Here is a 21,667-nt window from a genome sequence, read left to right on the forward strand (position 1 = left end):
TCCAACCACTGCTTGCTACTCTCCAATGGTGGCCCTCACAAACAATAGATTGGAGAAGGGGGGGAATGTCCAGTGGCTTATCTGTTCAGAAGGGAGCAAAAGCAGAAGGGAAACTTTTGAGGGAATAAGGGCGATGGAATAGGAGTAGACCACGGCAGAGCCTCGCTTTTCTTTTCCCTGATACACAACAGGAACACCTCTTCAGGAGAGGTTGGCACATCAAGGAAAATTAGACAGGAGCCCAGATTTTCCATCTCCTGCACAAGTTACGTATGGTACATTTGTCAGTCCATCAACATTTGAAAGGAGAATGGGAATTTCAGAAGTGCTTTGGTTTGAAATGGCTGATAGAAAACCACAGTTTGAGCACTGAGACTAGAGTGGGGAGGGAGGGGTTTTCCCATTGTCCCCGATTTGAAAGTCATTTACCCATCCTCTGTCTTTGTGCCCAGGGTCTGCGCTAATGCTGGGACACAACACGAAAGTCTTTAAGGGAGGACAATGAGAGATCCAGAAGCTTGGCCATCTCCTTCAGTACCTTAACACATTACAGTGAATATGACCTGATAAACACAACCAGATTTATTGTACATCAGTCTTCACAGAGACATTTTATACAGAAATATTTCATTATAAAGGACCCACAGTGCAACATCACAATTACTGGTCTAGGGAAAATAATAAATCTAGCAAATAAATAAGGTATGCAGAGCACTAATTTGTGTCAGTACCTCCCAGAACTAAACCCCATTCTAAATCGCTGATATGGGAATGAATCTGCTTACTGTTTAAGCAGGCTACTATTTATAACAGAACTGCTCACAATCCTTCATGCTCGTGTCCTGAACTATTGAGACACATCAGTAAGAATCCGTTAGTGGAGTTATGAGGTTATAAGCTTTCCTCCCTCCCTGACTCCCAAGCATTGTGAGATATAGGTTACCGTGCAACCTCAGAAGAAATGCTGCCTCCCCCTGCCTACTGATGGCTTCCAAGTGTCATTTTATGGTCTTTAATGAGCAGCCCATAATTTCATTTCTTCTTACTGACATAAGAATAAACATCATTTATATTTCTTACAAGCAGGACATGAATATCAGAATGCAACACTGACTAGTAACCCTGCCCACTTCATACCCGGGGGAGAGAAGAATAATGTAAAGGGCTCTGGATTTGGACTCATAAGTTCAGGATTCCAATCTCTGCTCTACCACCCAGAACTGTGTGTCCTAGGGCAAGTCACTGACCCTCTCTGGGCTCCAGTGTCCTCATCTATAAAATGGGCTTAGTGGACTATCAAAGTCCCTGCCAGCTCTAGATCCACGATATGGTCTTTGATGAGGCCATTAGCTACTTGGCCTAGGGCAAAGCTGTAGAACATGACCCGTTGTGAGACCTCAGGGTATGGCAGAGAAAGTCCTGCACTCAGCAAAGAAAGGAAGCAAGCATTTTTTAAGCATCTGTGCTAAGCGTTTTACACATATTATTTGATCCTCATAATGACTCTGTGAGGTATGCACTATTATTATTAAGGTCCCTGTTGGCACTCATACTCTATGAGGCTATGACTCAAAGCTATGATGGATGGCATCCTATCTGACACTTTTCCTTGGGGACTTTTAAAGAGAGAGTGTTTAGAGGTGAAAAGCACCTTGTAATTCATCTAGTCCAAGCCCCTCATTGCATAGATGAAGCAAGTGAATCGGCCCAGACTAGGGAAGTGCCTTACCCAAGGTCCAGCTAGGTAACCTCTGCAGTTCTTGAACAGGCTCAAAATACAGATATCTCACCACACAGGCCGATTTCCTTTTTCCTTTCTTCCCCAAATCCCCAAATGCCAATTTGCTTTCATACATAGTTTCTTGGATCTTTAGATGAAGGAATACTTCTATCAAGTGGCAAATTCTCATAACACCTCATTTCCCACATGCTACAAAGCCTCCAGCCTCCCCGCCAGCTATTAACTCCCCTTAAAGAGAAGAACTTACTTGTGCCTGAAAGCAGAGACAAAGGAACAGTACTGGCAGCTGTACTTGTCCTCCCGGGTAAACATGGCCAATGCCAAATGGCTCCTTTCGTGAGAACGCAGCCCCTGCATGGACATCAGGACTCGGTCACATTGACAACAATGGTATCCCCCCGGCCGGGTTTCATCTTCCAACATTCCATCTACTAAGCAGTGTTCACCATCCACCTGGTCCAGCAACCCGCTGGCATCTTTGGCTTCCTTCAAGCCGTCCAGAAATAAGTTTGAAGACTCTTCAGCCTCCTGCTAAAAAATAAAACCATACACACGCGCACACACACACACATACACACATGCCCCACCAAAATAAATTTCCATCGGTGTCTCCTCAAGTTTTTCTTTCTTTCCCTTCACTCTCCCAATTCATCAGCTTTATTTCCCAAGGAGTATTTCCCTACATTTCCAGCTCCATTTGGAAGGGAGCCCCAAATGGTATCTCTTCGTGCTGTGGTGTCTTTAGGAAAACAAGCTTGATGTGTTTCTGTTACCTTTGAAAATGTGTGAGATAAGTGCTCTGGAGCATATTAATAAGCCTGATGAAAGCAGGAGGCCCTCACCTCATTTCTTGCCCACTCTAAAAAAAATAAAGTTACATATGTTCCTGTCTGAAGTAGTATATATTTCAAGCTTATACGAAAAGTGTTGTATACCTACAATTCTTTTAAGTGGAGCTCAAGAAAGAAGTGGTAAGGAAGCAAATATTCAGAAACTGCTCTTAGTGTACAAGAATATCTGTGCCATCATGAAAAGAGCAAAGAAAGTCCCCCTAGAGAGGAATCCTTTTGCCTATGTTGTAAACACTGACCATTTTCCAACTGGAAGAATTATGGAAGATCTTGTAGCTTTGAAGTCTGTTTGTAAGTCATCCATATTTCAGAGTCAGATCTATCTAACTAACTAGCTCTGGGGGTGGTGCTCAGAAAAGAAACCGAAAGATGAACTGTTCTCTTATAAAGAGAACCTCCCTGTGGAACAAGGCTGGGGCACTTAGTATGGAAGAATTTGTACTTTCCAGATGGTGAGCATCCTGGGCTCACCGGGTTCTGTACATATACAAATGGTCTTAGTCTTCAAATGAATGGAACAGAAGCTTTTCGCTGATGTCAACTTTGTAGAAGAAGCAAGATAAGAAGCATGGGTCCTGAGGAAGAAATGAAGACTCAGAAGCAAGTTTTCCTGCTGCCCAGGGAACACTGAAGAGCAATGACAACGGGCATGTCAGTGTTCCAGAAGCTAAGTGCCCCAACCTGGAATGGCAACCACTTTAAAACTAGAAAAACTAGAAGCAATTCATTAGGATTACGTTATTCAAAAGCAAATACAAATTCAAAAGTGGGGGGGGGGAGACAGAGGAAGGAGGTATAGTCACTCTTCAGGGATGAGAAAAGAAGACAAAGACCAGGCCAAAATGCTCTCAAGGCCAACAATGAGTTGAAGACTTTCTATCACAGATGTATTAATTCTCAAGAACCTCTTGCTGCCAAGAGTATGAAAGCATAATGATGAATCTCTAAGAAAAAGACTCTGCACTCTCAGCCAGAAGAGGACAAGATGATAAGCGACGTGAGGACAAAGATGGCAGTGATGATGATGATGATGATGATGATGATGATGATGATGATGACGACGATGACGGTGATGATGATTTCTCTGATTTATTCATCCTAAAAGTTTGGATATCTTAGAAGAAGAAATAATTGTGCATATACCAATATGCATCAGATCCAGGCAAAGAGGTGACCCAGAACCTGTCATTCCAAGAACCAGACCTTTTGTCTTCCACAGAACTAACTGCCTGGCAGGGAGGGGGCAGTATTAGATAATGGAATCAGTCACAAGATTAAAAAAAAAATCCTTCCTTCTCTGCACCTGTGGGATGAAGAAGTGCAACTCACAATGAAATCCAATCATCACATGAGAATGGCTGCATTCTCCAACTTGAAGAGGCTCTTACTTAGCAATGCAGTTAAAAAGTAACTAGACTCGCTCACACACAAGAATGCTCATCCAGAACTTTCCAAGAGTTCTCACCTTCACAGCAGCTGACACTGAAGGGACATTCCCGTACTGGACGTGCTTGCGGAGGTGATTGCAGATGGCGCGGAGCGTCGGGTGCACTTCCACACAGAACTTACATTTGTATCCCACAACTTTCCTCTCCTTGATCTTTGGCACCTCTTCTAAGTGACCAAAAGGCTGGCAAAATACATTGGTAGCATCAGTATTCTGAGCTCTCTCACATTTTCTGCCAATTACTCTTGTAATTACTGGTGTATTTTTTTTAAAAGCAGATTAGCATTTTTACATCAAGGGATACCTACTGAATTCGTAAGAGTCAAGGCACGCTGCCTACTACATAAGGTGTCTGGATTCAACATACTTTCCAACTTGAATGGAAGTGAGTAGAGGATATTTCTGTGCAGAAGCTTCATCTTCACTGCCACCAAATTACCTGATTCAAACCAATGCTAACTGTGCAGCTGAGACGCGGCCTAAGTGCAGCATTAGTGATCTTCTTGGTGAACTACCAGTCGAGAAGTTAAATTCATATCTTATATTGAAAAGTGATGACCAAGACATGGCTGAGGAGTGCTCATGAAATCAAGAGGCAGTCCACAATTGCCTTATGATAGAAAGCTGTGTGTAATTAGGTTTCAGATAAGGAGGTTACTTGGCAGAAAGAAATAAATAGAAATCAACAAAAACCTCCCAGGGAGCTTGGGAGGAGTCTGAGGGGGAGGGATGGGGACGCAGAGAGGGGTGAGGCACAGAGATGGGGGCATAATCAAGCTTGAAATGTTTAATTGACTTATTGAGCTCCCTGGCATGCTAAGTCACTAGTAAGCCTGTAGCAGTTTTGGCTGCCAATGAAGAAGTGCATGTGGGCACTAGTAATGAGGAGCCTCCTGGGGGAAGGGAAATCAAAACATATCCTTACCCTCTCTTGTTTGAAATCTGCAAAAGCACCATCTGCATATTTCTGCTTGCTCAAAAGCTGTTTCCTCCTCTCCTGACGTTTGGCACGCTTCTGGAATTCCTCATTGTGACTGTTCAAGTGTGAGGTCAGTTCTGCCATACTTTGCAGTCTACTATCGCAGTGCTTACACTGAAAGGCAGAGCCCAGAGAGCGGGTGCCATTCCCTAGGATGACGAAGTCTCTCTTCAGGTCCTTGCTGTGGTGCTCGGTGTAATGCATGCACAGCAGCTCCGGGGTGCTGAAGGACAGCTTGAAACACTTGATACAGCGGAAGGGCAACCACTCGATTTCCTGAGCCTCAGTGGTGGTCTCCAGCTCAGGCCTCTCGAACTCGGCCTGCTCCTCCTCCAGCAGGGCCGGCTTTTCATTCTCGTCGGCGTAGACAGCGGTGAAGTAACCACCCAGCTTGCTGGCATGCTGCTTCTTTGGGAACACCCCAGGGTGACGCTTCATGTAATGGGACACGATGCCTTTCTTGCTGAAGGACTGGAAGGAACAGAGGGAACACTTTTTTTTCTCCACCGCCCTCCTCAGCTCTTCACTCAGCTGAGGGGAGTCATCCTTGGGAGGAGAGGGGATGATCACCTTACTTGGTCTGTCGCTCACCGTCCTCGAGGCCGCCAAGCAGTGGGTGTAATAAGCATCGATGTCGTGCCGCTTCTGGTAGTGGGCTGCCAGACCTTTCCGGATGGGGTTGGTGTATGAACACAAAGCACATTTGAACAGGTTGTTTTTCCCCTCCGGCTGGGCCCGGACATTGTTGTGCTTGATTCGATAGTGTCGGGCAATCCCTTTCCTCGTGGAACAGAAGTATTTGCAAAGCTGGCACCGGAATACGGTGTGGGAGACCAGGTGGGAAGCAGAGAAATGGGAAGCGGGCATGGATACTTCTGCTACTTCGTCATCCATGGCGGGGACTCGGGAGGGACTGACTTCTGCTGCTGGCATATCGGGCTCCAGGGTGACGGCCACCTTAGGGGGGGACTGGGCAAACACATCAAACTCTGGCTGGTTGTGATACTTCTCATAGTGAATCTTGAGCTTCTCCAACGTACCATGAGTGTAAGGGCAGAGTTTGCACCTGTAAGCCCCATACCCCTGCTTGAAAATCCTGCTCGTCTCCTCCACTTCAGTCTGGGTCAGATCAGCAGACTGTTCCACATCATGCACAAAATCTTCTGCGGTCACCTTGATCGATGGATGTCTCTTCTGGTAGTGGGTGAGGACTCCGTGGATGCGGGTGTTGATGTACGGACAGTGCCTACACTTGTAAACAGCACCAGGGTTGATGTCTATGTCCTGGGCAAAATCCGCAGCTTTCACCTTCATGCCTGGGTGTTTCTTGCCATAATGAGTGAGAAGACCATGTAAGTTATTATATTCAGATTGACACACCGTGCATTGATAGGGGGTGGAGGATATGGCAGGGTTAGCTGAGGTCAACTGGATGCTTTTTTCTGGGGAAAGTCTTGCATCCTCTGTGCATTCGGCATCTTGCTCAGGAAGGGGGGAGATCATCTTACTTTCACAATTGATCTGGCTGGCTATCTCTTCAGAAGGCGTGATGACTTTCTCAGCAGCATCTTTCTCCTTGATGATATTCAACAAGACGGACTCGTCACCATTCATGGCCCAAGGGTGGAAAGCTTGATAGTGATTGGTGATATCCCAAATGGAAGAGGCTTCAAAAATACAGTCCCTGCATTTGTAAGTTTTGGCTTCAGCGGTCATCGTAAGGGAAGGAGGGGATGGATCTGGCCCTGCCCAGAGCTTCGTTGCCATGTACGTATAGTCAACATAATGCTCGGGATGCCTCCTTTGGTAATGCAGAAGCAAACCGCTGGGCTCTGTGTGCGAATAAATACACCATTCACAGTGATAGCCAGCTTCTATTAAGCCGTCTAGAAATGCCCATCTCAAAATGGAAGTAACTGTGGCCTTGAGGCTGGGGTGGTCTTTCTTGATGTGCTTCCTCAGTGCATAGAAGTAAGGAGAGGTGTAGGAACACTGCCTGCACTTAAGAGCTCGGAGTTTCGCTTTCTCCCGTTCTGTACTCGAGGAAGGGACGAGCATACAGCCGCCAGACTTCTTCTGACCGCGGTCGCAGAGGCTCCGGATAGTGGCCGTGTGCTGTCGGATGACATCCGCGTTGGCCTTGAAGTCCCGGTGCTTCTTCTGATAGTGAATGAGCACTCCTTTGACCGTCCGGTTCCCATAATCACAGTGCTGGCAAAAGAACATCTCATTCTCCACAGGAGGGACATCTCTCTCTGAGCTGCCTCGGCTCAATCTTTGCATGGGGACAGGTGGCCGTGGAGCACCGTGGGGCACCTCAGCCCCTCTCATCATAGCTGCTGTAGGAGGGGCCTGTCTGATATATTTGGCAGTAACCTTAATTTCTGGATGTCTTTTCTGGTAATGGACAAGCACCCCCACAACTGACCGATTGCTGTACGAACAGTGTTTGCAGTAGTAAAGCTCAGTGCTGAGGTCTGATGGTGGGGGTTGTGGGGGGGGTGGGGAAGCCATGTTGGGCATTTTGGGAGATATTGGAGCACCCACCTCAAAGGATAGCTGAGAAAGGGCAGATCCCCTGTCCACAGACACCACACGCATGGTTTTCTGGATTCTAAAGTAGGAAGCCTTTTCTTCAGGGTGTTTCTTCTGATAATGAACCAGCACGGAATGCATGTTCGGGCTCGCAAACGAACATACATCACAGTCATAAACGACAACAGTGTTGACCGAAGGGTCTTTCTGATTTTCACATTCTGTAGTGAAAGTCTTTGAAGGAGTGTTCTTACTAAATGCAGTTGGCACACCACCCCCACGAGCCACGGGGGTAGAAGTGGCCATATTTTTGGGAGCAGAATTCAGAATCTCCCTCAGGGTCTGGGACTCAGCATTCAGTCCCTCTTGCTGTTCCACCACATAGCTCGAGAATATCATGGCGTTGTTAATTTTAACAGTTGGATGCATTCTTTGGTAATGTGGCATCAGGCTTCTAACATTCGGGCTCGTGTATGAACAAAAACGACATCGATAAATCAAATCCGAATGATCGAAGTTGAGTACATTCATTGCTTCAGGATGATGTTCACCATAATGTTGCTGCAGATCCTCAAAGTTGGTGTAGTCGATGTAGCATTCAAGGCATCTGTACACTGCACTGTGATCGTTGGGATCCAAAATGTATCTAAAGCTGAATTTAATGTATGGGTGCATCCGCTGGTAGTGGGTGCTGACACTTCTGGCAGATTTGTTGCTGAAGTCACAGTGTTTACAATAGTAAAGCCTCCCAGAGTCACTGAATTCTGCACTTTCGTTGTTGTGATCAGCACCATATAGACTGGGCTGGTTGTTGAGAAGAGCCGTATTTGAACCCTGGTGATCTTTCATGTTAACGGAAGAGCAGTAATAGTCTTCTTCATCTTCAGAGAGAGTCAGCTCAATCTCCGCCCCATTGGTGGCATTATAATCGTGTGGCACATTTCTGAAGTTAGATTCTTTCTGAGGATCATTACTCTCTCTCGCCCATATCTGCTGAGCTGCAAAAGAACTTGGAATGTCCAACATCGACTCGGTGGGCTCCTCTTCTCTGTCTAATTCCACTTCAATCTCCACTTCATTCTCTTCTTCCTCCTCTTCGTCATCTTCCACATTGATCACTGCATCTTCTTGCTGCTTGGTTTGGTTAATTTTGCTCTGCAGGTTGCTCGCTATCTCATCAATTCTCGTTCTCTTCTTCACCGGCGATAAATCCAGAGGGAAATCATTTGAAATCTTCCTAGGAACCTTAGCGACAAAGTTATTCTTGGAGGACAGGCCAAGAATTGAGGTCTGACTTTTCTTCACAGTGTTGCTGGAAGAGGTATGGCCATCTGTCTCGCTTTCCAATGGTATATTTGAGGGTTGCCCCTCATATTTTGGCAAGTTGTCACAGAATGAATGTTTGTGCTGCTGATGGACCCGGAGCCCCTTCAGAGTTGTCGTGGAATAATTACACATGGTACATTTGTAAGGGTGCTGAGGTTGGGACTGTGTTGGCGGAGGTGGTGGCGGGGGCGGTGGCGGTGGGGGTGGTGGCTGCGGCAGCTGCTGCTGCTGCGGCTGTGGCAGCGGGGGCTGCTGCTGAGGCTGCGGCTGCTGTGGTTGCTGCGGTTGGGACTGCTGATGTTGTTGCTGCTGCTGCTGCTGCTGCTGCTGCTGCTGCAGGGTCTCTAGCATGACTCCCGTCTTCCTGCCGTTCATATTTGCACTTTCGTAAGACATCGGGCCTTCACTGAGGGAGGCAGAAATACTTTCACCTTGGGAATTTACAGCATCCCAATCAGATGTCGTACCTGTGTGACACTGTTTATGAGCTCCGAGTTTTAATGAACTCTTGCAAGTAAACGGACATTCATCACATTTGTAGATGGCTGTCTTTCCAGACAAGTGGATGTTTTCAATATGGCGGGAGATGCTACGTCGATGCATGGTAAGGAAAGGACAAAAAGGGCACTGGAACCTATTCATGTATCTTCTAAAAGGTATCCCCTTTGTTTCCAATAATTTGTTCCCATCAGATCCCATCAGTTGTTCTGCAGACATTCCTGAGGTCTGGTGATCCATAGAATTCAAGCCATTCTCACTGTCTATTTCATTTAATTCTTCATCAGAACTAGAATCATTTAACATGCTGTTAGTTTCCAGGTCAGTGGAAGAATTTGTCATGTCAGCCATTCCATAACGGGATCTCTCAGGCAAGTTAACTAGGCCAGAATTGTGAGGTGACTTAGGCTTTATTGGAGGATAAGACACGGGAGAATATTTAGAAGCTGGAGAAGAACTGGATCTAATGAGTGAGTTGCCCATGGAGCCTCTGAAACTAGAAACATTGGCATTGGGCATCTCACGGCTTGCAGCATTCATGGACACATAGCTGGAATTTGGGACAGGACTCGGGGAACTCTTCTGAACATCAGGTAGGTTGGTTCCTTCTTGTTGCTGCCTCAAAGTGGATAGGATTTTGACCATGCTCCGATGCTTCTTCATCATATGGTCACACCAGCGTTCTCGACGGGGGTCTGATAGCTACACCATTCACAGCAAAAGTTGCCCCTAGACTTGGTCAAGGGTTTAACCATGGATTCCAAGATACTGCGCTCTACCACCTCAGCTGGAAGTTCTTTGCAGGGGTCTTGTACTGGGACTGATGCAGTCACGGGGTCAGACAATGAAGGGGGTGTGGATGGGGGAGCAGAGGTCTCTTTCAGGTTATTTTTATGATACATCTTCTGATGCTTGATGATTCTGGCCCTCCTTGGTGACTTGTAGGTACAAAACTGGCAAGAGAAAACCTTTCCAAATCCTTCATGCATCATGATGTTATAATTTAAGGATCCGGCGGCAGAGGGTCCAAGGGAATTTCCACCAGCTTGTGCACCATGGACTTTTCTAGAGTGCTCTATGAGGAGGTTTTTTGACCTGAAGTAACGAACGCAGAACTTGCACTGAAAAAACTTGTTTGTTGGCTTGGGATGAGGGGAAATGTGCTGGCCATAATATCCTGGGCTGTGACCATAGTAACCTCCAGTCCCCATTGCAGCTGCATTTTGACCTAAAGTAAAAGGGGGAGACAAGGAGAAAAAAAGAAAAGAAAACAATAAGAAGTGCCATCATGGAATCAATGCCATTCCAATTATACTTCAAGGACCTGTGATTTCTTTATATAGCAACTCTCTCAAGGGACAAAGATTACCAGCCCTCTAAGAATTAGGAAACAGTCTTCTGTGAGTTTCTGTGGCAACTCATACCTGGTTGGCCAGCTTCTAGTGATGGGTCCCTCTCAATTTTACTCTATTCCTTGGATAATAGACACACAATCTGTTTCTGGGCCCTTACTCAAGGACTTTCTAGCTAAATAGGGTTTTCTAGATAGTCTGCACTGAGTATAGTCGCAGAGAACCCAAGAGGAAGTCTTTGATGAAGGACCGTTCTGGTTGGTCTTCATTTATACAAATCCTATTCCAAGGGTGTCACGTACCTTTCTTCAAAACTGAAAGTTATCTACAATTCCATGATGGTGCCCTTAAGGCTGACCTCTGAGCACAGATTACTACACATCTTTCACTGCTAATAGTTGAAGATGAAATATGATAATTAGGGCATAGTGATTTTACCTACAAAAATGTCCTACTTATCTATTAGATGTAAGTCTCAGGAATCTTGTACTTATTCTGGAATTTCTGAAGACATCTGATTTATTTGAACAAACATTTAGAACATATACTATGGACAAAGAAGACACTGGCAAGACTCTAAAAGTGGAGGAAGGGGCATAAAGGTGGGTAAAAGGCAGTCTCAGTTATCTAAGAGCTTATACTCTAACAGAGGGAATGAGATATGAACACAAATAACTATAATACAAGGCTGAAAAAGATAAGTGAATAGGGGCAAAATGTACTTAGAGGAAGGAGAACATATATGGTGCTGATAGGGAACAGAAAAGAGTTCATGGAGGAAATGGAATTTGAGTTAGTCTTTGAAGGATGGGTGAAATTCCAACGGGTAGAGATATACAGGGAAGACTATCCCAGATGGAAGCAACAGCAAAAAAAGCTGTATAAGTTTAAGGCATGTGTTTAGAGAACCACAACTAGTTTAGCTTAGTTGCACAGTACTATAATATATAATAGGAAGACATAAGACTGTTAACAAAGAGAATCATTTCAATGCCTCACAGAGAAGGTACCACATGAGATGATGTCCTATCAGTATCAAGCATGTAACCTAAAAATAAATCGAAGCAATTCAAGTAGATCACGTATATTCAGACAAGGATAGATTTACCTGACATATCTTCTGCAATTGTGAATTCATCCTTTACAGTAGAAAACTCCACCTCTGTCTGATTACTGGCATTCACAGATCCAGAGCGTGGCTCAATATTGTCCTCAGCAACATCTGTTGGTTGCAAAAATGCAGTATGGACATCCTGAATATGAGCTTTGAGGTCTTCATAGGACGGGGCTCGGAAATCACAGCCATCACACTGCAGTACCTCCATGATGTGGGTTTATTCCTTTACATTAGGAAATTCTGAAAGAAGATATAAAAAAATTAATAACTCACATTACTTATATACCTTAGGATGGTATGCCCATCCTAATGGATATCCATTAGCTGAAAAGAATACATTTAGGAGTGCCTCTGAGGCCATACTACCAAATATACCTAGGCTCCCTCATACATATATGTACATATAATCATAGAGAAAGGTGATGGTGCCCCCTTTGACAGTAATCTGATAACACTAAGTGTTAGGGGGAACAAAGCAGCTATTTTTATCTGGTTTACTCAAATGGACTTTTTCTACAATTTTGACAGCATCAGCCTATTGGCACCAAGAAATCCTTACATCATCAGACATCTGTTGATCCCTGAACTTCCCTATTGGATTTCTAATTAGTTCATGAGGTTCTCTACTTGTTTAAAACTTAGTTATGGAATTTCGGAACCAGAAAGGACTTTGGAAGTCTTTAGTTAACCTTCTTTTATAAATCAGGAAACTGAGGACCAGAAGAAATTACACTGCTTATCATTAAATCAAGTTACACCTATTAGAAGAGTCTGTGAAGAAGCTTAGTATTTTTATCATTTTCAGTATCTGAACAATTCTTAGGAGGGAAAAAAAAACTCTGAAGATCTAATTTGGGTCTAATTGTGCAGTATCTTCCTCCACACAGAAGCAACAGAATGTCAGTCCTCTCCTACCAACTTCTCCAGTATGTGAAGATTTCAGGATGAAACTGGGTCCAAAGATCTCATAAATTCCTGTAGCAACCAATGTTAGAGAGTTATAGAGTTTCCAGATTGAAAATTATATATTGGTTTGTCTGTTTTATTAAAAAAGATTATGCTTCATCAGGTGAACAGCCCTTCCTTCCCCTTCCTTCCTTGTCACAATCACACAGTGTGAATCCTGATCTTTAAGGTTGTGAGAATGTTGTAAAAGAAAGACCCTGTCCAACCATATCCATTTTGACACTAAGTGTGCGCTTTAAATTTATAGGCCATTTTGCATTAACTCAATGAAGATTCCAAATCCTGAGAACTGAACAAAGGTATTAGGGAGGTAAAAGGTCCTTCCACCCTTAAACAATTCCTAGGCACAGCTGAAAAGCTATTACCTTAATGAATGGATTACTTCCCACATGCCCCACTGGGTTTCTCTAATCTAGAACCGGAGTGGTCTAAAGGAGCAAAACAGTAGCCAACAATCTTTCTTGAAGCTAACTTCCATGTACTCATTGCAAAAGATAAAATGATTCCTATGGCAGAATCCAAGTCCTGTAATATGATGTCAACGTATCCCAAGTGGGCATGGCATCAGGGTTTTACATGAAGGACTGCTCCTCCTGATAGCCTGCTAAAATAACTCCTGGCAAGTCCAATTCTGGACGAGCTGAGTTTACAGAAGGAGACACTGCTATTTACCTTCTCCCCTTGCACATAGTAATTCCTCCTTTCTCAATTAAAAAAAATGAATGCTACCCTAGGTTCTTTTCAGCTCCCAGACTTGCCACAATCGAGATCTTCAAGCTTTTATGTCTAAGCAACCAGCCCAAATTGTGTGGAAGAGGTTGCTATCTGCTCTGGATCAAATTACAGCAGGGACCGAAGCCCCACCCCATGTCTCCTTTCGCACAGTCCATTAGACCTGAAAACAAATTTTTCCATGGTGCAGACGACTCCTGCATTTAGAGCACTTTACAGAAAAGCAGATCATCCAGTTTTCACTCCCCATCCCCCAAGCTGAGTCCTTTCATCTCAGCCAAACAAGCCACAGCTCTGCAGAATGTGTTTATCACACTTTCAAGAGATAGGAGCTCCTGCGTCACTGAAGCTTTAAGACTCACTAAGCTGTCCCAGTCCTCTGAGCCTCACTCAGGAGCAGCCATTTTAGCTCAGACAACTCATGCACTCAGAGGCTCCTAGCTTTTCGTCCGTGCACAACATGGCCTCACTTATCTCAGCTCCATCTCCAGCAGACAAGACTCTGCTAGGTTGATATAAGAAATCAGCACCAGGAGAGCAGTGTGTGGCCAGAGCGGGTACTCCACTCTTCTCAACAAAGAATTAACTGTTTCCATTGCTATCAAAATGAACACCTTTCTCTTCTCTTCCTTCAAATAGCATTCACAAAGATCTCGGAAGGTTCTTTTTAAGCCCCATGACTGATCAATTCATTCATTAGTCCCAGCCACACCGTGTTGCTTAGAGAAGGAGGAAGATCCTGGTCCAGACTGTCCAACAGCATTTAAAGCAGGGGGGCTGGGGGGAAACCTCCAGAAAGCCTCAGCCTCTTGGGAGTCGTCCTTCCACACACAGAAGACATACCATCTGACTCTGCTTGCCAGATTCCAAAGTCTAATGACCTTTGTTAATCACCAGCCAGTCTGTCTGCATCAGCAGACCCTGCCAACAGACACACCCTTCAACACAAAGGCTGTAGCTATTCCTTTTAAAAGGGGTTCTCTGAAAGCTCCATTGTGTAGCCAGGAGGAAAACAAAATCTCTTCCCTTAAAAACTTCAGGCCTTTAGAAATAAGGCAACAAAAGGCTTTCTGCTGTGTGTCCTTTGGAAAGTTTGAGACGGGTTTGCACAACAACAAAAACTAAGGTTCTTCCATAGGAAGCCAGGGCCCCTCCAGCACTGGCTGTGTCATAATTCGTGTGTGTGTGTGTGTGTGTGTGTGTGTGTGTGTGTGTGTGTGTGTGTGTATGTCTACACAAATGCAAAACTCTTCAACATCCTGGTGTCTTCTGAAGTTATTACTGAGAAGACTAAAGTCTAGATGCAAACCCAAACCAGTAAGTGTAGATGTTCTGCTACAAAGGAGATGAAAGGGTTATGAGAACAGAAAAGTAAGCAAGATGGAAAAAGAGGAGAGTGCCTTTCTAATGGGTTCTAGCTTTAATGCTGCTGCTGCTGGCTCTTCCTCAAAAGCAGCACTGAGTCACAGAAGAGGTTAATCTTGAAGCAGCAGAGAGGAACAAACATCAGGTACAGCTGAGTGGCCTTCAATCTGATGTTTTCACCACCAAGAACGGAAATCAGGATGCAGCCTATTTTGAGAGACATTTTGCCTTTGTTCAGACACATTTCTTCTACAGATGCTGTCATAGAGAAGAAAACAGAAATCACTAGCATGGACTAAGCTATCAAAGAAACTGAAACCTGATGTAAGCATGAGTGTGAGTGTATCTATCTGTGTGTGTGTGTGTGTGTGTGTGTGTGTGAGACACTGAGAAAGAGAGGAGTGAGAGAGAGATTGAGAACTGAGATTGACCCATCCGTCTACCAGCAAAGGACACATTTTCAGAGCAGGTTTTAATGCTCTGTCAAATCACCAAATAAAAGTTGAGAAATAAATTGTGAATATTTGTCTATTTGATCAATGGAAACAGCAGTAACCCTTAGAGGTTAAAAAAATGCTCATGGGTCTGCTCTAATCATCTGATGTTAAGAAAAAAACCCTTCTATCTCATACCTCTATATTTTAAAAAAACAAAACAAAACAAAATCTAGAGTCATGATATTAGCAATATTTCATTCTTGGGTATGAAATTGGTAAAAGCAAAAGCAGAAGTAGAAGCTTCTGAACTACCAAAAGGTCATGAGATGAATCTACAAATCAAACTTAAAATATGCAAGACACCAATCCCCTTGATGTCAAGTTGCTTGCAAATAACTAGACTCCAAAGAACAGCTATGATCTTACCAGGTTAGTTTGATGCAGATATAACAAACAGATGGTTTAAAACATAAATAATCTGCTATCCATGTTTTGGACCTACATGACACAAAACCATTCTAATTATTCATCAGACCTTGAAAATATTTTAATAGTACATATTTTTTAAGTTTGCATTTACATTCTGAAGACACTCAAATATAAGGTTCCTCTGTGAAGCCCAAAACACTGAACTCAAAGGTGCTAAACATTTGAAATTCTATTAGATACTTCTCCTGGAGAATCTCCAAATACCCCTGATAAGACCTGGCAATGAAAAAATATTTCATGAACACAGGTTGATTTCTCATGCAATTTTAAAGGCCACCTATTTGCAAAATTAAATTAGCTTATTACAGGCTTTCAGTATTCAGAATTTCAAGAGCCTTACCTCAAAAGTTCAATTAAACTCAATTCAACACTCATTTATTAAGTATTTACTATATATAAGGCATTATGATAGATCCTGGGGATACAAAACAAAAAACAAATAAACAAATGGAAAAAAAAAAACCTCACGACTAAACAAAAGCCAAGCCCTACTTTCAAGTTTACATTCTACTGGAAGGAAGTACATGCACACAAATAACTGACTACAAGTTAATTTATAGAAGGAGATAGCATTAACCATTGGAAAGATCAGAGAAGGCTTCACAGAGTAGAAGGCACCCAAGCTAAATACTGAGAAAGATAAAGATTCAAAGAGGTGGAAATTAGGAAGGAGGATATTCCTAGTATAGGGGACAGCTTGTGCAAATACAGAGTGCCAACAGATAAAGCACTGGGGGGGGGGGGGAAGCAATTAATTAATTAATTAGAAGAGAGAGAGAGAGAGAACACTGAAATTTGGTTAACAGCTAATTTAATTTTACCCGAACCTAGAATCCATAAAGGTGGATGTCAAGTCTTCTTTAGGTTATACTGAGACATCTCACAAGTCTATCCCATATATACTTAAGAGTTTATTACTAAGATGACATCTGATGTAGCCCATCATTCTTAAAAAAAAAAAACCTACCACTAACCAGTTTCAGTTCTATTAACTTGGCTAGCCATCTTCAGGTCATGCCATTGGCACACTGCATAGGCCCATGAAGTCAAAATTACATGTGTGTCAAGGAAACATTCATGAAACAAAATGCAAGAGGCCTTTCATAGGTCTAACCTTTTCTTTGACTGAAGGCTTCCTGACCAGAAATAAAACTGTGAAGCCTCACAGCCATGTGATTCAATAGTTACTAATTCTATCCTGTGAAGTCTTTGAGAAATAGAATTTGAAACACCACATGCAGTACCATAGGGTACATTTTTCTTCTTTCCTTTCTAGAAACTTGGTTTTATACCCTAGTCTCCTATAGCTTTGGAACTTTCAATTCAATCATATTATAACAAAGGTATTTCTTGTTAGCCTATTCTCCCCCAACCCCACTCCTATAAATAAGAAAGCTAACAAACCTAGGGCACCAATATTATGGAATAAATATACTTTGGGCCAGTTCAGCAAAGAGAGGCCACAAAAAGTCAAGTAACTGGGAAGCCAAGCATCATTCCTCCAGTGGCATTTATGGAACAGACACAGCTAGATTGCCCAGACTGCAATACGTAGGGCCAATACAATGGTCCAAACTCATAGACTGGAATCAACAGAAGTGATGAGCTTGAAGAGCTCTGGGATTTGTTTATGGGGTTTTATTTCAAACTGACTGAGCATGAGAATGATGAGGTAAGTGAGAAAATGAGCACATGAAATCTGCCTGGTAACACCCAAGCCTCATGAAGATGAAGAATGAAAACAAATTTATTAAGAGGTTAAATCTTTATTTCTAGTAAATGACAGTATATGCTACATATTAAGTTGATCATCCTAAGCAACTTCATTGTATTAATCATTTTTCAAGATGTTGGACATGCTCATGATATCCTCTTAAGGACAGTATTCGAGAAAGATGCTGACACTCATATAACATTTTTATATAAAAATGTAAAACGCACATAATATAGGAAATAATTATCTTGAGTCAAGTTGGAGTCAACACATGAGCATGCAGAATCCAAATTTAATAGAAGCCATATGAGGACAGAATTGGCTTCCTTCTCTTTAAGTCCAGGTGACTATTCTCAAACTAATTTTCTTCAAAGAAAGAAAAAAGCATAACAAAATTCCACCTTTCCTCCCCCCCCCCAACCTCAACCAAAAAACCACCTCCAGCAATCCCAAAGTACTAGGTTCTGCAGTATATTTTGGCTCAACATTCAGTGTCATCAAATGTCCCTATCAAATGTTTATACTGTTTGCTACATGATCTAAGCAGTTCTGTGTACTTCTGGCAATTTACCCACCCTAATGAAAGGTTTAACATATCAGACAGGATAAATAATTAAGGAATTCAGAAGGGAGACACAGCTGTTCTTCAAAACCAAATTTTCAGAGAAGAAAGGATTAATCTGTGATCACATGTGTAACCCACCAATATGGGAAACAATTTAAATAGTAGCAGGGAAATACGGTTGAGGCTAGCACCCTGCCAACTGGGGCTGCTTCTGTTGTATGTAGTCTGCTTGGCCCATCTGTGGGACCTTGTGAATATGTAGAAAGTCTCAAGCAGGCAATCTGTGGATTACTAACCTAAAGGTGTTCTAGCCAGTGACGGTACTCTTTTGTATCACCTATGGCTTTTGGTTTGCTCCCTTGCATAATGTTTTCATGTATTACAAAGCATGCTGGAGTAATATTTCATGATGGGCACCCTTGGGATCTTCATTAAAATGAGCTCTGTGTCTTGGCAGGTAATCCAAGTGAACAAAAATGTTAGATATGTAAAATAGCAATTCTGATTGAATGACCAGTTATGAAAGCAGGTAGTGAGAGCCTAATACACAAAGAGATAGTACATACCTTATGGAGAATTCATGCATTCCTTTGCAATGATACAAGGCTAATAGAGGCCATTAGGGCAACAGGCAGTTTGCCAACTCTCCTGTCCTTAGGAGAGGAAATGTGTGAGTTGAACAATGAGATAAAGAAGGATAGCAAGGGACAAGAAAAGAAAGGGAGGAAGTAGGGTGGTATCTCAGAAGCTTTAGAAGGTCATTGTCTGCACAGAGGGACCTACAGTTCACTAGATAACTCTAGTTCTCAGAAGTGCTCTGGAGATTTTGGTCTAGAGATATGACTTAGGAACAAAACAAACAAAAAAATGCTCTCCTCCCTCCCCCATTCTCCCCACACTAGAATTCTGAAAATATCTCTGACAAATAAGATACCGACTAACCTTTTTCTATCAAGTGATGGAAAACCTCTTTTTGAGTTAAAAGATTAAGTAAGAAGATAGAAGCTTTGGGGGAATCCACTGAAATTCCATGGGGTCACTAGAAAGTCCTCCGGAAATTCCAAAGCGATTCTTGCTTCACTTTTTGCTGTAATAGTCTGATTGATTTTTTTTTTCTCCTCAGGATCCAAACTTCATCAAATGACAGAGACAGAAGAAGCATGCGTACTGCTCCTTTAAAAGCAATTTAAGATGCTGTCTGAATTTCTAGAGAACACTTTTCACACTTCAAGAACTCTCATTATAAAAATTGTAAAATTAGAGGGAAGTTGTGGATATGCTGCTGGGTCTTCATTAAAGAGCTGATTAAGACATGCAGTAAACAGGCTGAAATAAAAGCCATCTACCACATCGCCGAAAGATCAAAATGCGAATTAGAATCTCTCCCTGTGTGTTTATCAGTTTAAAGTTGATTACCCAGCATTAAGTGGACAAACAGTCAGAGGCCTCACCTCAGTCATTTCTGCTTCTCCAGAGCAGGTTCAGATACAGGTGGCACTGCCAAATTTACCAAAGCCTCACTGCTGCCTGAGAAGATGCCAATGACCACTTTGCCATATCCTAATTCTTCATACAAAGGTTGGTTGCAAAGTTACAGAGGCAGGAAAAAAAAGAATCTTGCTATGAGAAACCTCCCTCCTAAGAGGGGAAAGATTCCCAATAAGAGGTTAATTTGATATTCTAGCACCATGTACAAGCGCACACTTGCCCCTTGCTACATGCTTAATGGTTTGGATTCAGTGCTGGGATAGGGCAATTCAAAGGACACATGAGTCACTTTTGCTGGATGAGAACCTTCCCGAGTCCATATCAGGGGCTCAGCAGGACTGACATAGACCCTGGTGCAAGAACTGGAATGAGGCCTCCAGACCAATTTAACATTGCTGAGGAATCCGATTACTGAGGCCTGGCACCTTGGCCTCTTCCCACTGTGATCTCTGCTGTAGTCACATCATCAGTACAGTAGCTATAACAGAATGCTATCCTGAAAGGCAAACAATAGACACATCTTAGCCAATAATTTGGTCTCTTCTGAGCGCTTCCTGTACCAAGGTATAAAAATGGAGTGGGCACTTTTTTCTTCTTGTTACCTATGGCAGAGGAAGTTTTGAGGATATTACACCCTTTAATTAAACAAGCTTGTTGGTTCATACAGCTCCACAGAATACTCCCCTGCAGTAAATTAACAGAACATGACAATGGAAAAGTGCTGTCCCTTCTTAACATTGATGTGAGACTGGCAGATAAGACAAGAGAAAGAAAAAAAAAAGAGGACGGGTAAGGAATTTCTCCTCTGTTGCAATCGCTTATTCCATTTCCAGGATGTAACTTTACTCCAGTAGATCCTGGGCATCACGAGTGCATGGGAAAGCCTATTTTGAAGGAGGCGTCTTAGTTAGTCATCCTTAAATACAAGAGTAGCACAAACTGCCACATATCAGATCGGTGGCACTAGAATAAACAAGTGCTTAGCCAAGGTCCACATGCCATGGACTCTCCATAATACTGCATTTTTTGAGTGCAAGACCCTAAAAGCTAAGGACCAGTTCTTTAGGTGTCATGCTACCAGACTAGACAGAACACATTGTGGGCGCTCAGGAAACATTAATTAATAATGAAGAAGGGGAGAAGAAATCAATATGGTAGCACTTGAATTGTGAAATGCAATTCAGTGAGCAAGCACTTAGATAGGAGCCTTCCTTATAGAAGATCATCCCACAATGTTTCCTCCCTGGACACACAAAAACAGTAAGGTCAAACCAAAGATTTTCTCCAAGCCTTTTCTAAACAATGTAAAACAAACAGATCAGAATCTCATAGTAATACTTTTTGCTACAGAATGAACTTCCATACCTTCTACATAACCATTATGTATGTATAAATAACCAATTAAGGATAATAACTGAGAAATTCATAGCACTTTCAAATTTACAAAGTACTTTACACTTACATTTTACTTTACCTCATAAAAACCCTGGTAAGGCAAGCAGGTTTTATTATCTAAATTTTACAACTGGGCAAACTGAGGCTGAGCAAGACTGCAACTTGCTTGTGGCTATGCCATTCATACCTTGTGAAAAGTAGAATCTGAGCTCATGCCTTACCGACTCTGAGTTCAGTACGCTATCCCCTACGTCATTTATATATCCAATGGGCCTCATGAAAAAGTGCTTCTCCTAAAATGCAATTCCAGAACATGGGCCCTAAACGCTATATTACAGCAAGGCCCCAGAGTAGAATGACCTTCAAACAAAATCTTTATTTCCAATGCTATAATTAATTCCTCATTAAATTTCCAGGAAAAACCACACTTGAAAAACCTAGAAAGTCCATAGTATATGCAGAACAAATATTTTACTCTAGAATAAACAAACTCTGACTGAACTGCTGAATTCTACTGACTTCTTGGACAATTTTCTAGGCCGCTGCTTATTCACTGCCAGGCTGCCTAACAAAAAAAAAAAATGCCAACAATATAGAAAAGAGAACAACAAAAATAATTTGTTTGGGGATTGCTGTCTTTACATTAGCCAAGGCAAACGAAAACAGAGGT

General features: G+C 42.7%; 1 protein-coding gene across 1 annotated transcript in view; it reads right to left on the minus strand.

Moving 5' to 3' along the window:
- Positions 1–21,667, minus strand: part of ZNF462 (zinc finger protein 462) — a 155,522-nt gene that overhangs the window by 73,380 nt on the left and 60,475 nt on the right. Inside the window, 5 exon segments of the mRNA XM_078152477.1 lie at positions 1,989–2,092; positions 4,058–4,222; positions 4,965–10,072; positions 10,075–10,605; positions 11,838–12,086. Coding sequence (XP_078008603.1) covers positions 1,989–2,092; positions 4,058–4,222; positions 4,965–10,072; positions 10,075–10,605; positions 11,838–12,054 — 6,125 coding nt within the window. The 5' untranslated portion in view covers positions 12,055–12,086.

The sequence above is a fragment of the Phascolarctos cinereus genome, unplaced genomic scaffold, assembly GCF_003287225.1.
Source record: "Phascolarctos cinereus isolate Bilbo 61053 unplaced genomic scaffold, phaCin_HiC Scaffold_4;HRSCAF=312, whole genome shotgun sequence".
NCBI classification, from domain to species: Eukaryota; Metazoa; Chordata; class Mammalia; order Diprotodontia; family Phascolarctidae; genus Phascolarctos; species Phascolarctos cinereus.